The following is a 17,700-nucleotide window of genomic DNA, read 5'->3' on the forward strand; positions in this document are numbered from 1 at the left end:
GTATTCAGTTTTGTTGAAATTCATTTCTAGTTCTTCAGCGCTTGGTTTGTCTGTGTGTCTTTCCTTTCCGATCTTCGTTTTTAGTGCTGTTTGAAATGCTTAAATCCCACCAACTCGCCCAGTATTAAGTTTTGTTGAAATTCATTTCTAGTTCTTCGGCGCTTGGCTTATTGTGTGTCTTCCTTTCCCGGTGTGGTTGAAAAGTAGGCTTAGCGCCCTCAAAAATACATGCCAGCGAAAGATTCCAAAGCAGTTTTCTAATTTCACGGGGTACATATGATGTAGTTATTCGGTACAGAAGAAAAATGAACATCCTAGAAAATTTTATGAAAGTATGAAATCTCATTACCGAGGCGCAGTATTTTTAAAGTACCGAGAAACGTATGAGGGTGCGTTTCACAACCTACACAACTCACCGCAACATTTTTCTCGTTTCGCACGGCCTCAGAAGTGGTGGCCCTTCGTTGTCTAGTATACAAATTAGAAATGCGTTGTGCTAGCGCGGCTCATATATGCAAAGGACTGTTCGCAAAGAAGCTGACTTTGCGGCTATGGCAGCAGTCGTTTGCTTAGAGCTGATGCATTATTTTAAGACCATGAATATACGTATGCAACAACATTTCGTGCGTGATATCTCTGTAAAGCATGCTTATTAATAAATATGTACGGCACGTTTACAGACGAACAGCCCCGTCTCGGAGGCGAGTCGCCCAGGCGACTTTTCTGTTTTCTTTTTTTTTTAGGAAAAGGGGGGGGGGGGGCGGGGGGACGTTTTATGCCACGCCCCGACATCATGTTGCATGGCGGAAAAAAACATTCTATGTGCTAGTGATGCGCATCAGCCGCTTAAGGCAGTAACTGATGCCGTCGAGGCACGGTGCGTTTTGTAAATTGAGAGGAATAAAGTGCAAAATAACTGAAAAGACGTCATTTGTTCGGACAAAAACCCTTGATCGTGGCTAAGTAGAGGCGGCGAGTAATAATAGATTTAGCTTACCGTGATCCGCGATCCGCCACTGTGACCATTTACCGCGCGTGGGCTGGGCGCACCAGCTGATTGGTCCCGACACGGCAGGTCTATGTGCCGGATGGGATGGATGGATGGATGGAATATAGGAGTGTCCCCTTTGAAACGGGGTGGTAGCAGTAGCTATCATGCTCATTTTTCTCCCTATATCTTAATTATTGATTTAGATTGGACTAAACCATCATTCTATTTATTAAATTTTTGTTTCTCCATTACTAACATTATGTCACTACTCTGCTTTTAAGCCACCAAACTTCCAGTCGTTTTTTGCTAGTTGCCACCGCCGGATTATTCACCCGGCCACTGGTATCTCTAAACTCCAGAGCTTCAGGAACAGTTACTGCGCCTGCATCAACTTCCGGATGGATACCATTACATTCGAGTATAATGTGGTCAATTGTTTCACTGGAGTTACCACATACAGCACATGCGTCATCTTCATCGTTAAATTTCTTTTTGTAGCTGCGTGTTCTAAGGCACCCTGATCTACCTTCAAATAGTAGGGCACTGCCGGCATCAAGAATGTGGCGCTGTCTATCGGCGTCAAGGGGATCTGGGCATGCGCAGTGTAACGCGCGGAGGCGGATCACGGTAGCGGATCGCGGTAAGCTAAATCTCTGTGTTAGAACGATTTAGCTTACCATGATCCGCGATCTGCCACCGTGACCATTTACCGCGCGTGGGCTGATTGGTCCGTACGCGGCAGGTCTATGTGCCAACATCAAGAATGTGGCGCCATCTATCGGCGTCAAGGGGATCTGGGCATGCCCAGTGTAACGCGCGCCGGCAGACAACGGTAGCGGATCGCGGTAAGCTAAATCTCTCTATATTAAAACGATTTAGCTTATCATGATCCGCGATCCGCCACCGTGACCATTTACCGCGCGTGGGCGGGGCGCACCAGCTGATTGGTCCCGCCGCTGCAGGTCTACGTGCCGACATAGACCTGCCCCGATATAGACATAACTTCTTAACCTCATCCGCCAACCTAACTTTCAGCCGCCCCCTGCTACGCTTTCCTTCCCTTGGAATCCAGTTTGTTAGCCTAAGCGACCATCGATTTTCCTCTCTTCGCACCACATGTACTGCCCATGCCCATTTCTTCGTTTTTATTACCACTAAAATGTCAGTAACATGAGTTATTTATCTGACCCACTCAACACGCTTCCTATTTATTAATGTTACCCATACCATTTTTCGTTCCATAGCCCTCTGCGTTGTCCTAAACTTAAGTAGAACCCTCTTGGTTAGCCTCCATGTCTCAGCCCCATAGCTGAGTACAGGTAAAATGCAACAGTTGTATACTTTCCTCTTGAGCGATACCGCTAAGCTGCTAGTCATAATCTGCGAGTGCTTGCCAAATGCGCTCCCTCCCAATCCTATTCTTCTTGTTATTTCTCTTTCATGGTCCGGATCTGCGGTTACTACCTCTCCTAAGTAGACATATTTGCTTTGCTATCTAATCTAAACTGCTGTTCCTTCCCGCGGCTGTTGAACATTATCTTAGTCCTCTGCATGTTGATTTGCAAGCCTACCTTTTTACTTTTCCTGTCTAGGTCATCAACCATTCTTTGCAATTCATCCCCTTAGTTACTTAGCAAGGCAATGTCATCAGCAAATAGCAGATTACTGAGATGTTCTCCGTCTACTCTTATCCCTAACTGCTCCCATTCCAAGTCTCTGAATACTTCCTCTTAGCAAGCTGTGAATAGTACTGGGGAGATTTGTGTCTTCGTGCCTAACACCTTTCTTTGTGGGAATATTGTTACTTTCTTTATGCAGAACTATGGTTGCTGTGCAGCCACTATATATATATCTTCCAGCACTTTCACGTATGGCTCGTCTACCCCCTGATTTTGCAATGCCTGCATCACTGCCGACGGTTCTACTGAGTCAAATGCTTTTTCGTATTCAGTGAATGATATGTATAAGAGCTGGTTATATTCCGAACATTTTCTATCACCTGGTTGATGGTATGGATATGATCGGTATAGAGTAGCGTTTTTGAAACCCTGCTTGATCCTTTGCTTGATTGCAGTGTAATGTTGTCCTGATTCTATTAGCGATTACCTTAGTAAACACCTTATACGTAACAGACAGTAAGCTGATTGGTCGGTAATTTTTAAGGTCCTTAGCATCCCCTTTCTTATGAATGAGGATAATGTTTGCGTTCTTCCATGGTTCCGGTACCGCCGATGACACCAAGCACTGCGTATACAGGGTGGCCAGTTTTTCTAGCGCGTTATCTCCCCGTACTTCAACAAATCTATAGTTACCTGATCCTATCCAGCTGCTTTCCCCCTTTTCGTAGTTTCTAGTTCTTTCTTAACCTCATCTTTCGTCACTGGTGGAACGTCTGACTGTTTTTCCCTACCGGTAATCTCATTACGGTCCTGACTACTTTGGCTACTGTAGAGATCTGCATAGAACTCCTCGGCTACTTTGACTATCTTATCCATATCCGTGATGGCGTTGCCCGTCTTGTCCATTAGCGCATACATCTGATTTTTGCCTATGCCTAATTTCTGCTTCACCGCTTAGGCCTTTTCCGTTCTTTTCAGCATGCTCAATTTTCTCCGTGTTATACTTCTTATATCGACCACTTTGCGCTTATTGATCAGCATTGATATACCTGTCAATTCTATCTGGTCTGTTGGATTGGAAGCTTTCATACTCTGGCGTATCTTAGTAAACTATTTCGTCTTCTTAGACAGCTTACCGGTATCCTCTCTAACTATCCTACCGCCTACTTCTACAGCGCACTCAATAATGATACCTCTGAAATATTGTTCTTTGCTTCTAGGGTAATGTCGCCATCCTCGGTTAAAGCTGAATATCTATTCTGTAGCGAGATCGTGAACTCCTCTGCCCTCCCCATCACCGCTAATTCGTTGATGGACTTCTCTCTTACTTATCTGTTGCGTTCCTTCTTCAGATTTAGACTGATTCGGCACCTCACCATCCTGTAGTCAATGCATCACACTGTCCCGATTACCTCTACATCCTGCATAACGGCGGGTGTTGAACACAGTATGAATTCAATTTCATTTTTAGTCTCCCTGTTAGACCTTTTCCATATCTTTCCGGTTCTTCCGTTTGTGAAGAATGTATTCATGATTTTTAAGTTATTGCGCTGTGCGAACTCAACTAGTAACTCCTCCCTGCTATTCCTAGAACCAATGCCATAGTCACCTACTGCCTGGTCTCCTGCCTGGTCTCCTGCCTGCTTTTTCTGTAACTTGACATTGAAGTCGTCCATTAGTACAGTATACTGCGTCTTTACTTTTCGCATTGCCGATTCTACATCTTCATAAAAGCTTTCAACTGCCTGGTCATCATAACTACATGTATGGGCATAGGCCTGTACAACCTTCAGTTTATACCGCTTATTAAGCCTAATTACAATGACTGCCACCCTCTTATTAATACTATAGAATTCATCTATATTACCCACTATATACTTATCGACAAGGAAACCTACTCCTAGTTGTCGCCTCTCTTGTAAACCTCGATAACACAGTACATGCCCTTACTTCAGTAAAGTATATTCCTCATTCGGCCTCCTAACCTCACTAAGCCGTATGACATCCCATTTTATACCCTCTAGTTCCTCTAACAGCACTGCTAAACTAGCTTCAATGGGTAGTGTTCTAGCGTTAAACGTTGCCAGGGTCAGTTTCTTAGCGATAACACAGGAGAAAAGAAAATACAGGAAAAAATAGTTAACTAGCATATATTATATGCCCGCTGATGACCTTGCGAGCACTCATCTGATTCAAAATAATTTAATGCCTACAAGGACTTATCCCTGGACGGTCTTTACAGTGAAGCGACTGGAAGAATAAAAATCAAGTACACTACAATGCCTGTCATGTCTAATTGTGGCAGAACGCCAGGGTCAGTCCGGCGGACATGCCAGTGTGTTTCAGGCATAGCAAATGGATCCGGGTGCACAACGCCGTCAATGTACGGGTTTTCATTGTAGCGCTGATTATCCGATTCCGACAAGCTTTTCACGTAGTCCGACATTGCTGCAGTGCATACTACATTCCCTAGCATGTACTGCAAGTTTAACGATTTACCACAGCACTGACCGCTAACAGTTGCAGACATCCATGCACCACCGGCTGGAGGCGGTCGCGGTGGGTATCGCCAGCTGTGCCGTCGTCTGCTGCAATGCGCGATTATCGTTCGGTCCATATCTTCGTGTGTCGTGGGTTGCTCTGCTTTTTAAATATAAGTCTGTCTAGGATGTATCACTTCAGCGGCAGTATTATCAAGCTGATTTACCCCATCTGGCCGCATATTGTCGCTTGCACGTTTGCGTCTGTGCTGCTGTGTTCTTGTGTCTGGGCTACCCCCTGCTATCATTGGTATCCTTAGCCACCGTGTACGTGACATTCTGGTGGAGGTGCGGGGTACTTTAACGGGCTTGAGAAATCCGGCAGGCTTCTGGGGCGGTGTTTTACGGCGCTGGCATTCGCGACAGCTTCGTACATAGCGTTTCACTGCTGCGGAAAGTCCTGGCCAGTAATACATGTTGCGCACTCGAGCAAGAGTCCGTGAGCAACCCAAATGACCAGACGTTGGTTCATCATGGCAAGCAAGAAGAATATCCTCACGGAGTTCGCATGGCACTACCAGAAGGTAAGTTCTGTCTTGGCTCTGGGAGTTTCTTTTATACAATACGCCTTGCCGTATGCAGAAGGAACCAAGGTGCCGAGATAGGTGTCGAGGCAGAATCGTATCACGCCCTTCCAGATAATCGATGAGTGGAAGGATGTCTGGATCAGCTCTTTGTCGATCCCTGAGCTCAGATGCGCTGAGGGCTCCTAGAAAACCGCTATCGTCATCGGCTGTAGTATCGCCAGTGTCAACGGGTGCTCGTGACAGCGTGTCGGCGTCTTCGTGTTTGCGGCCGGACTTGCAAACAATGGTTATGTCAAACTCCTGAAGACGTAAACTCCAGCGTGCAAGTCGTCCAGATGGGTCTCGCAGATTTGCCAGCCAGCACAAACAATGATGGTCGGTGACGACTTTAAATGGCCGGCCGTAAAGATAGGGACGAAACTTCATAGTAGCCCATACGACCGCCAGGCATTCCTTTTCTGAGGTGGAATAGTTCATTTCAGCACGAGAGAGAGTGCGGCTGGCATAGGCTATTACTCGCTCAAACCCGTCTTGATGCTGAACAAGGACCGCGCCAAGACCGATACTACTGGCGTCAGTGTGTACCTCAGTGTCAGCCGCTTCATCGAAGTGCGCCAGAACAGGGGATGTTTGAAGGCGCTCACGAAGCAAAGAGAAGGCCATCTGCTGCTCAGAGTTCCACACAAAGGAGGTGTCCTTCCTTGTAAGGCGCGTCAGAGGTTCTGCGATCTGAGAAAAGTCCGCAATGAAACGCCGATAATATGCGCACAGGCCGAGGAAGCGCTGAACAGCCTTCTTATTAGCTGGAACGGGAAATCGTGCAACGGCAGCAGTCTTATCGGGATCCGGGCGCACCCCATCAGCGCTTACAACATGGCCGAGGAACTTGAGTTCTGTATACCCGAAGTGGCATTTCTGGGGCTTCAGCGTGAGATCAGCAGAACGGAGGGCTTCCAGGACAGCTCGAAGGCGTTCGAGGTGTTGATCAAATGTTTCGGAAAAAACAACTACATCGTCCAAGTACACAAGACAGATCTGCCACTTGAGGCCAGTGAGGACGGTGTCCATCATCCTTTGGAATGTAGCTGGGGCAGAGCACAATCCAAATGGGAGTACTTTGAATTCATATAGGCCATCTGGAGTGACAAATGCGGTTTTTTCTCGGTCTCTTTCGTCTACTTCGATTTGCCAATAGCCGCTTTTTAAATCAATAGATGAAAAATACTTCGCACGTCGCAATCTGTCCAGTGAGTCATCGATGCGCGGCAACGGGTATACATCTTTCTTTGTCACATTATTAAATTTCCGATAGTCGACGCAAAATCGAAGAGTGCCGTCTTTCTTTTTGACAAGGACTACTGGTGAAGACCACGGACTTTGTGAAGGCTGCACAACACCATCATTCAGCATCTCCTGAACTTGCGTCTGGATCACTTCTCGTTCTTTGGCAGACACACGATAAGGCTGCTGTCGTATTGGGCGAGCGTCGTCATAAGTAATGATGCGATGTTGTGTGATGGGCGTTTGACGAACCTTCGAGGAAGAAGCAAAGCAGTGCTTGAAGTCTAGCAGCAGTTGCTCTAAAGCCCGCCGTTTCTCCTTTGACAACTGTATACTGTAAAAACAAACTGCGCGATTTGCTACAGGCGTTTTTTGGTGGTCTCCGGATTCATAAAATAGATTATTAGGAAGTTTTAGAAGTATACTGCCCCCGCAATGACGCAGCATACTTTTTCACACAGTTCTCCAAAGCGCTGGCAACGTTTAACCACCGACTACCACTTCTAGTGTTCTGCGAAAGGAGAAAAATGTTGCAGCAAGTTGTGTTTACGTGTGTTTCTATGAGTCACCTTCCCAACTCGCACACCCATACGTTTCGCTGAATTTTAAAGATACTTTGCCTCGGTAATGAGATTCCATACTTTCACGATCTGTTCTAGGATGTTCATGGTTGCTCTGTTTCGAATAACAACATCATAGGTGCCCCGTAAAATGAGATATCTGCTTTGAAATGGTTTGGTTCCGTGTATTCCTATGGGCGCTAACCTTACTTTTCACTCCCAGTTGGCTGCGGCGCCGCAAGCGCCCTCTTTGTTTGTAAACATGGTGTTCGTGTACAACCAATCCCTGGGACCGTCACTGGCTAGCACGCAACCACTCCGCCACAGAACCGCATTACTGCTCTTCAATTAAAGATGCATATAATGTATACATTGCCTTATGACTGTCAGCTCGGTGCGTCATTAGAAAGAAACTAATTACGGAAGTAGCAGTTAAGCAAGAAAAAGGGAACATTTTCGCTTTGCTTCCCTGTGATGCGGCGCTCACTGGAAAATTCCTTCCATCGTACGGCGCTGCGGCAACAGGTGGCGCGAGACGCCGCCCGATTCAAAGCCTTGAAAGATCCATCCATCCATCGTCTTCAAAACGTTTAAACGCTATGGTGTTGAACCCTTAAAGATGAAACCTAACGTCTTCCAATTTTTTTATATCCTAACATAACATGCTACTTATGGCTATGGACTGCATAAAAATGAAATGTGAGCCTTTTAAGTTGCGATTTGCTCGAGTGAGTTTTCTAGACTCTTGCCTGCGCCAGATAGCTAAGCAGTAAGCATTCCTTAAAGGCACGCCTAAATGGACGCCGCACAGCGTCTCCCTAGGAGTAAATAGAATGAGTCTTACTTGACCGTAGAGTATGAGCCCGAGCCCAGTGTCTTGCCTACGGTATATCCGCGCTGCTCCAAGAGGACTCTGGACTTATCCGCGTCTTCTGGTCGTTCCTCCTGGATCTCCTCGTCGCTGCTCTTCACTTTGTCACCTGTCATGGCTGCCTCTTCTTCCTCGCCTCTTACAGATTATGTACAAACAATGAACGGATATTTCATCTGCACGCCGTGATGTCTACCGGGTTGGACAGAAATATTTATGCATGAGGCCCGCTTAAATGAGGCACTCACTGACCATGGTCGAAAAAAGGGCGGTTGTTTCTTGAGTGGTACAAGTTGATAGTATGGTAATGGATTGGTATGCATACAGATACTGCGCCTTTCTTTTCATGTTAAAAACTTAAAAATTTAGTGTTAAAATATATAGGGCTAACAATTAAATATTTTAGATAGGCCAGAGAAACTAGTTGTATAAAGCTGCAGGGCATCTTGCGGACTACAGACACGTTTTGTTTCGGAAATAATTAGGTTACTTTTTGGTTAAATCTGGTTAATTGTTTTCTAATTTCGACAGCACTTACGGCAGCAGTGCACCACTGCTTCACATGTAATAACTGAACTGCCTCTGCAGCGCTCTTCACATGGACCACGTCGTTTCTTGGATGCTGCTATTAGCCCCGAGAGCGAACACTGGCGCCGCTGCTATCGCCGCAATCTGACGTCACGGCAAGGACTCCGCCAGCCGGGCTGCTGCTCCTCCCGGCCGATGCCGGCTCCTTTCGTTCGTTTTCGCTCGCGAATAATCATGGTGACTTATTGCTCAGTGCGCAGTGCCACTAGTGGCATTGCCACTAGTGTGCAGTAAGCACTTCAAAAAGGAAGACTGTGTAGCCGGTGTACAAGATACTAGGTGAGCCGTACGTGCAGCGATGCTTTTACGGGCTGTTTGTCAACAAGTCTTTTTTTTTAATTATCAGTGTACAAGAACAAAGCTATTGCCAGACGCTGTTCCATCCGTCAACCTTCGCGTGCGTCCTAGCGATGCAAGGCGATCGCTTCCGGGATCGACGAAGCGACGGCGTAAGTAAATCAGCCATTGCTCAAACTTTCGTTTCCTCGATCTTTGTGTCAGTGAGCGCTCAGACATTTTGCTCAGTAGCGGAATGTCCAAGCTGAATCAACTGGGACCCTGCTTAAGTTTTTGTCTAAAATGTGTCTCCCGGCAGTGATGTTCTCGTGTTCATTCATGCCGCGAAATTTGACACAGTCCGCACAGCTGTGCTGGTCTTTTTGTTTGAATGCTGATATTTTCCAAATTTTCCAAGACATGGGGCGCAGATTCAATGCAACGCGTCCCTAAAAACAGCACTTCTGTAAGGGTTGTGATAGGGAATGTTTTTTTTTTTTTTTCCCGGGCTCCGTGAAGCCCTGCCTTAGCTACGTCTCAAGCTTGTGTTCTATGCAACAAGCATGGCTTTAAAGTGCACGTGATGTGCAGCTCCTCTGCGCTTTTCTGAGGTAATGCCCAAACTTCGTTAAGGCCTTGTTTCAGTGTTTTTTGAGGTTGTAGCCTGAATCACTCTATCTGACTCCAGGTGAAAGAGGCATTCCCGCAAAGTCGTGCCAGTTCTGCGCACACGCAGAGGCTTTGACAACACACAAGAATGGGGACAGTAGTGAAAATTCGAGCGCAGTTCCCATGGACGATGCTGCACAACTAGAAGAGGAGGTGGAAGTTATAGATTGAGGCGGTATGTTTACCTATGAATACGCTATGCGGCCACTATTCCTTTGTGATGATTCACATTGACGTGAATGATTTTTATCAAGCATTCAGGAAAAAAAAAAACATTTATATATCCCACATGGGGGGGTCTTTAGTTCTGACCATGAAACTGAAATACATGAGTAAGCTAGAATCGCGATAAATTATCTGCTTTTGCTTCCTCACCACTACTGTTGATCAAAACAAACAAGTAATAACTTAAACAATCTCTATATTACTGCAGTAAATTCGAGTGCAGAGCTTGTTACAACATAAAAATGAAGTAATGAAACCACAAGTCATCCGTAGATACACGAGGAATATTCATTTATCTAGCCGCGTCACCAAATGTACATGAAAATACTGCATTTCAACCTTGTCACTCTAAGCATAATGTTACCCTAAGAACAGAGAAGGACTGGCCTGTTTAAACAAGGCCCATTTTTCATCCTCTTCACATACGGATTCAATGAGCTGTTTGTAGTATTTAACAAAACGAAAAAGTTTTCAATGCGTGACGAAAATTTAGGGATATTTCTGTATCTGTAAAGAGTGGTTAAGATGGCATAATAATTATGTCGTTTTTTTTTTCTCAAGGACCAACACACAGCGCTAACCAACGCACAGGAAGTTCTGAAGATATGTAATACAGTTTTATACACTGTTTTCCTGTTTCACCTGCAATTTTTTTTTTTTTTTTTTGACAGAGCTTGCGCTTTTTTCTTTTCAGGAGTTACCGTGAAGGTTCAGAAGCTTTTCAAGGACGCTGGGATTCAGCTCAGCGCGAATGACATCTTTAAGCAAAAACAGCTAATAACGGTTGCAAAAATCATTGATGAAAGTGGTTTCTCTGCTTCACTAAGGCAGCGACTTGTTTCGCACGCTTTGTCCACATAGGAATTTATGCTCCTCGGTGAAAGAGAGAGTGAAAAAAAATTTGCAAATTAGCAGTGCCCCCAAGACATCCTATGCGCACACGGCTGCGGCGCAATAGGCAGAGGCGAACGGAATGACGGAAATGTTTACGACACAGTTAATAACTCATATTTCTGGCCATCAAAATGCACGTTGCTCTTGGCAAATCATGCGTCATTGCTTCCCAAATATGCTCGACAAGTAAGATGATTCGAATAAAGTTTTAATCAGTAGCCTCTTTTAAATAAAAATCCGTGCACAAATTTCACAGCGCGCAGTCCATAATGCGCGCTTTAAGCAACGTCCACAGCAAAACGGTACAAATTTATCGCGTCGCAGGCATATAGACCTATCTTCATGGTTGTATTCTATTCGTAATACGATCATGAAGATAGTGACTCCACGCACATCATCAGTTTCAAGGGACGACGCACGAAAGGCTCCTGCCGCGGCGACTGCACCAGCTGCGCCCGTCGCGGCGAGCGCTCGGGCACGCGCGAGATTTGCGCTCACCGCGACGAACCCATGTTTCGTGTTTTGAAAGCAAGAGGAATCATGATTAAATACTTTTTTTTTCCTGACACTCGATCGGTGCTGTCTGCGTTGTTCATAACGTTGTTGTTATGAGAACAACCGAGGCCGCAGACTCGAAGCCAGAGCGATCGGCGCAGGCACTCCTTGCCGTGACGTCACGTCGGGCTGACCGCCAGAGGGTGCCACTCAAACTTCTAGGGGCTAATTACCGGGTCACTGCCTGGACGCCGAATCAGAGGGAGCAAGACTGTGACTGCACACGTCAGAGGGCTCCGAGCCTCATCTGCGCTGTTAAAACGCTTAAGCGGATTTCGGCTGCAGTGCACCGTTGCTTCACATGTACTCTTGCAGGTCTTCTTTGATACTGCATTTTATCTTCTGCCAACTGTGCACTGCTGCCGAACTATTCCAATTATTGATCTCTTGTTGTGCTCTTTCGATCTACAATCCTTGCTGTATATATACACGATGCCGGGTGAAACAACTAAAGCAATTGAAGACCTGGGGTGCGAACTCAGGGCAGACCTCCGAAGTATAAAGGATGGTCTGGATGATGTGAAAGCTAAACACTATAATTGAACAGCTGATAACAGAGAATCGTGAGCTCAAAACTGAAACTGCAAGCCTCTCACGCGGACTGAAAGAATTAGAGCAGTACCAGTACTCGAACAATCCCGAAACCAAAGGCGTGCTTCTTGACGGTGAACCGATTACTGTGATTAAGAAAAGGGGGGGAGCAATTCCATGAAGAGGTCGTAGAGGCTGATATCGACATCTGTCACACAGTTCCAACTGCAACGAAGCCAACATAATTGTCCGTAGGGCCCAAAGCAATGCCGTAATCAGCAAAGCAAGAAAGGTTATAATGAGTGCTAAAGAGCTAGGCTTTGAGGAATCTGACGATGTTTACGAAAACGAACATCTGACTAGAAATGTAAAACAGCTTCTTGGAGCAGCAACAGCAAATACACTGGAAGTTTGTATGGATTAACAGCGGTAAGGTGTTCGCACAGAAAGTCAACTGCCCTCAAGATCACTTGCAAAGATGATCTAAACAAAATGACTTCCGAAGAAGCATACATTCCTCTTGTAACCACTGTTTGAAAACTAGAAAACAGTAAGCCGAATATTTTCGCGAACAATGCGTGTGAGTGCCATGATATTTGAACTTTCAATAAATTAGCGAAAGATGCACACAAGCAATAAACTGTTTTTCATCTTAACGCTCGAAGTATGCGAAATAAACAGGACGAGTTGAGTGACTTATTTATTATTAATAATTAGCTTAGACATTTCATTACTTACTGAAGCATGGCTGACATCAGGCGGCGATCCTCCTTATTTTGATAACTATACTTACAACGGACTAGTGCTGTCTAGCGACAGAGGAAGCGGTGTAGCTGTCTACGTTAGGCAGCCGGCAAAGCAAGAAGTGGTTCATCAATTTTCAGTAAAAAATATCCACCAAGCATAATGGTGCGCCTAGATGCAGCCTTCGTCGTGGTAATTTACAGACTTCCAACAGACAACATGCTTTCCTACCTGAGCAGGCCACGTTTCCTTTTTGTTATAATAGGTGACATTGTGAGCCACCGTTTGAACAAACGTCTTTATTCCAGGCACAGTCTGGAACGCTGCGCGTGATCTTGCGAACACCGGTGAATGATGACGATGCTGCGTATGTACAGGTGAAAGAGGTGAAAGTTTTGGCACCGCGCTCACACAAAACCCCCCGGCAGGGAAGCGGCCACCCTGGTCGCTGTTTAAGTGGAAGCGAGTCAGTGGGTGTACGGCTTCATGCGCGAAACATGAACAACTTCTTCGGAGCGCCGACGCCGATCGGAGACGGCATGCGATAGGATAACACGATAGTTCACGGGAGATGTTTGCTGGAGCACGGTGTAAGGACCGATATAGCGATGGAGGAACTTCTCGCACAATAAAGGCGTGCGTATCGGCGTCCAAAGTAGCACTTCATCACCGGGTGAGAAGAAGGCAGTGCGGTGGTGCTGGTTATAGCGGTGCTTCCGTTCTTGCTGGACGGCTTCAGTGATGCGGCGAGCAATTTGACGGTAATGGGTCATACGTGTAGAAAACTGGTCGCCCAACGATGCAGATGGGAAGGCAGGAGCAGAGAAGAAGGTGGTGTCGAATAGAGTTGTTGGTTGACGGCCATAAACTAAGAAGAATGGGCTGTAATCAGTGGTGCGCTAAACGGCGGAATTATAGGCATAGGTAACGAAAGGCAAAATGTTATCCCAGTTCTTATGGTCAGGACTGACGTACATGGATATCATGTCGGAAAAGGTGCGGAAAGCGTTCGATGAGGCCATTGGTTTGAGGATGATAACTAGAAGATGTCTTGTGGAAAAGCCACTTGTGGCTCACAAGTGGCGGAGGTGCCCTTAGTATCCCAAGCCTCTCGCTCTCGACCTGTCTACTGTTCCCCCTGGATCTCCGTTCCGGCCTTCGCTTCTCACACCCCTTCGGTATGAACGAGGGCAACGGAACCCTCCCGCTCCCGGCATCTGCCCCTGCTGTTGTGGCTACCCCTACCTGGACCATCACCAGCCGCCAGCGAGATCTCCAGCTCTTTGCCGGCCTTCGCGGCGACGATGTCGAAGACTGGCTTGATAATTACACCAGAGTGAGTTCTTTCAACCATTGGGATGACTCCCACAAGCTAATGAACGTTGTCTTCTACGTGACTGACGTTGCAAAAACGTGGTTTCTCAATCACGAAGACCACATTCCTCATTGGTCAGCATTCACCCATCCGCTGCGGAAAATTTTCGGCACGCCATCTGGTCGTTCTGAGCTGGCTAAAAGGAAGCTCGAATGCCGTCTTCAGCAGCCTGGTGAGTCCTACACACCACATATCGAGGACGTTCTAGCCCTTTGCCGCCTAGTCGATGCTGCTATGACGGAAGCTGAATGCGTTCACCATATTGTTAAGGGCATCGAAATTGTCGCATTCAACGCCTTGCTGGTTCAGAACCCCTCCACTGTGTCGGACATAACCACCACCTGCCGACGCCTGGACGAACTTCAGTTGTGCCGCCTGCAGCAAGACAACATCAATGACGGCGTTCTTGTTGACGGCAACCTGCGCACCATTATCCGTGCCACTATAAGAGGAGCTCGCCAATCAAGCAAGCTTAGTTCCTGGAAGCTCCTCCAACCTCTCGCCAGCCACTTCAGATTTGCGCCGCGTCGTCAAGGACGAACTGGCCGCCTTCACCTGCGCCGTGGCACCAGTCACGTCGACTACCGCCTGCCGCATCCCCACGTACGCTGAAATGGCTTTGAAGCCACCTGCCCCAGTCCATTCTCCTTGTCCTGCTCCTGTGTGTGGGCATGTGGCTACAGTAGCCCCATGCTCTCAACCGTCCCGTTATCGACAATCCTGGAGCCCTTTCCGCCCAGTCTGCTATTACTGCGGAATCCGCGGTCACATCTCCCGCGTCTGTCGCCGGAGCCATCAAGACGAACAGCGTGGTTATGCTCCCTTCGAGAATGCCCGCCTTCGCCAGCCTGAAGCTTCTACGATCCCATACTCCGATTCCTTCCGTCGTTCTCCTTCGCCGCAGGATTCTCAGGATAATTCCCGACCCTCTCGTTCTATCCGACGCCGCTCCCCATCGCCTTTTCGCCGCCCGTCCCCACTTCGACCGCTCTCCCAATCGTTCCTTTCTAGCGCGGAAAACTAACAGAAGCAGTTTTTGGAGGGAAAGCTGCTTCACAAATGAACTCTGGAATTCCTCCTGGACACTCATCTAACATGCTGAAAGCACTGATCGAAGGAGTATACGCTGAAGCCCTCATCGATACGGGTGCCGCTTATTCCGTCATTAATAGCAACTTGTGTTATCGTCTCCGCAAAGTAATAACTCCGTACATCGATCCTCCTCTCCGTGGAGCCAACGTTACTGCCATCACACCCATAGGGCAATGCACAGCGCGCGTTCTGATCGATGACCAGGGGCATCATATTGAGTTCGTAGTGATTCCGTCATGCGTTCATGAACTAATTTTAGGCTGGACTTTTTATCGTCGGAGTCCACCCTTATTTCCTGCTTTGACCGCCTCATTCACATTGCGGACACTTAGTTAGAACCAGAATCTGCCTCCTCCCCACTACGTGTGCTCGCTGGCCTTGACTACGTTTTCAGCCCTGGCCGTGAGCACCTTATCATTGTTGACCTGGATTATGCCCTTGACGGCGATTCTTTAGTGATGCCAGCACCACGGTGGACCTCCGACAGAATAGCGCTTGCCTCCCGCCTTACCTGTTTCAACCGCGGTTGCGCGGTTGTAGCGGCGATGAACACTCGGTCCCAGCACCTCCACCACTTTTGAGGCACCGCTCGAACAAACGTCTTTATTCCAGCCACAGTCTGGAACGCTGCGCGTGATCTTGCGAACACCGGTGATTGATGACGATGTAGAGGTGAAAAAGGTGAAAGTTCCAACACCGCGCTCACAATATCAACATGCTATCTGATGACGCCCCATGCAGGTAGCTTAATAAACTTACACCTTCGTTCACATGTGGAAGTGTGATTACGAAAGCAACAAGCTTAACTGTTCAAAGTGCAGCCTTCCTTGATATATGTGTCACGAATATACCTGATTATGCCGCTGGACTGATATCCCTAGAGATTAGCGATCATCTTCCCAGTTTTTGCTTAATACCGCGCCTGCACAAAAATAGTAAAATGATAGGAAGAACCTGTCATCGTGCTATGAGCGACCGGGCATCAAGGAATTTTCGTTCTCTTCTTGAATTCCCAGATTGGAGCTCCGTTCTGAAAAAATGCAACCCTAAAAGAGCGTACAACATGTTTTTCGACTAGGTAGTCCTATGTTACGAAGAAGCGTTTTCATTACATCAGGATAGGCGCAGCAAGAAAAAACTTGCAAACAATGGATCGCTTCGTCTTTGTTAAAAAAGATAATAACGAAAATAATATTGTTACGCCCTGTGGTGGAGAAGCCGGGTAACGATCCCTGGCGCTACACACAGCACCGACACAACTGGAGCCTCGCCGGAGTCGTCGCCTTGCGGGCCTCGAACCGCAAACCAGCGCCATGCAATCGGCCGATGACCCGCAAGCAGCCCGCGGTGACGCGGTGATCCAGGCTGAAGACCGGCCTGCGGGCGCAGCGAACAGTTCTTCGCATCACTATCGGGAGCCTCGGACTTTCGCGGGAGCGGCAGGCGAGGACGTTGACGAGTGGTTGACCCACTACCAACGGGTGAGCCGCTACAATCGATGGGATGCCGCCGCTAAGCTCGCAAACATGGTTTTCTTCCTAACCCATACCGCTCTTGTTTGGTTCGAAAACCACGAAGACTCTCTTACCACCTGAGACCGTTTCGTTACTGAATTGCGACAGTGCTTCGGCGACTGTCTTGCACGAAGGAAGCGAGCTGAACACACGCTTACGCACAGAGCTCAGCTACCTGGGGAAACATGCACAACTTACATAGAGGAGGTCCTGAAGCTATGCAAAACTGCAAGCGCTAATATGACCGAGGAAGATAAAGTAGGGCATCTTCTGAAGGGCATCGCAGATGATGTTTATAATTTTCTAATTGCCAAAGGTGACCTGAACGCCGTCTGTGATGTAATTCGGCATGTTCGCACATTCGAGACATTGAAGACTCGTCGCATAACGCCAAAATTTGGGCGGCTCGCCAGCGTTCCATCTGTGGCGAGCATTGAAGACAACTTCATGGACTTGTCGTCGACGATCCGGCAAATAGTTCGCGAGGAACTGCAGCGGTTTGAGCCCCCTGTACGGTCTCCATCATCTTTGCCCTCTGACGTTGTCGGCTCTCGAGGGCCTCCCTCCTTGCTCCCTTCGATGCCCGTTGTGAATTCTATCAATACGGCACACGCAGACGCTTGCTCCAACAGCCCGACGCCAAAGTTCGATAGCCCTGGTAACCCGCCTCGCTACGACTCGCGCCCGACTAACTTCTTGTCGCACTATGATCAGCACTATGAGTACCATCCTCAACCATCACCTGCTCGCTATTTCCGGCGTCTAACCCGAATACCTGAAGATGAGTTTCGTACCCAGCACCTCCACCACAATGTTACGCCCTAAGCGTCGCGACTGAGACGTTCTAG

The 17,700-nt window shown here is 47.4% G+C and overlaps 1 protein-coding gene across 1 annotated transcript in view; it reads right to left on the minus strand.

Annotated features, from left to right (window-relative positions):
* The window catches only part of LOC146194298 (testis-specific serine/threonine-protein kinase 3-like), a 320,653-nt gene extending 312,101 nt beyond the window's left edge, over positions 1-8,552 (minus strand). Inside the window, exon 1 of the mRNA XM_084596524.1 lies at positions 8,363-8,552. Coding sequence (XP_084452650.1) covers positions 8,363-8,505 — 143 coding nt within the window. The 5' untranslated portion in view covers positions 8,506-8,552. The remainder of the gene's footprint in view (positions 1-8,362) is intronic.
* Between the last annotated feature and the right edge of the window lie 9,148 nt (positions 8,553-17,700).

Source organism: Amblyomma maculatum, chromosome 3 (genome assembly GCF_055883805.1).
Source record: "Amblyomma maculatum isolate TAMU_Amacu chromosome 3, ASM5588380v1, whole genome shotgun sequence".
Classification (NCBI taxonomy): domain Eukaryota; kingdom Metazoa; phylum Arthropoda; class Arachnida; order Ixodida; family Ixodidae; genus Amblyomma; species Amblyomma maculatum.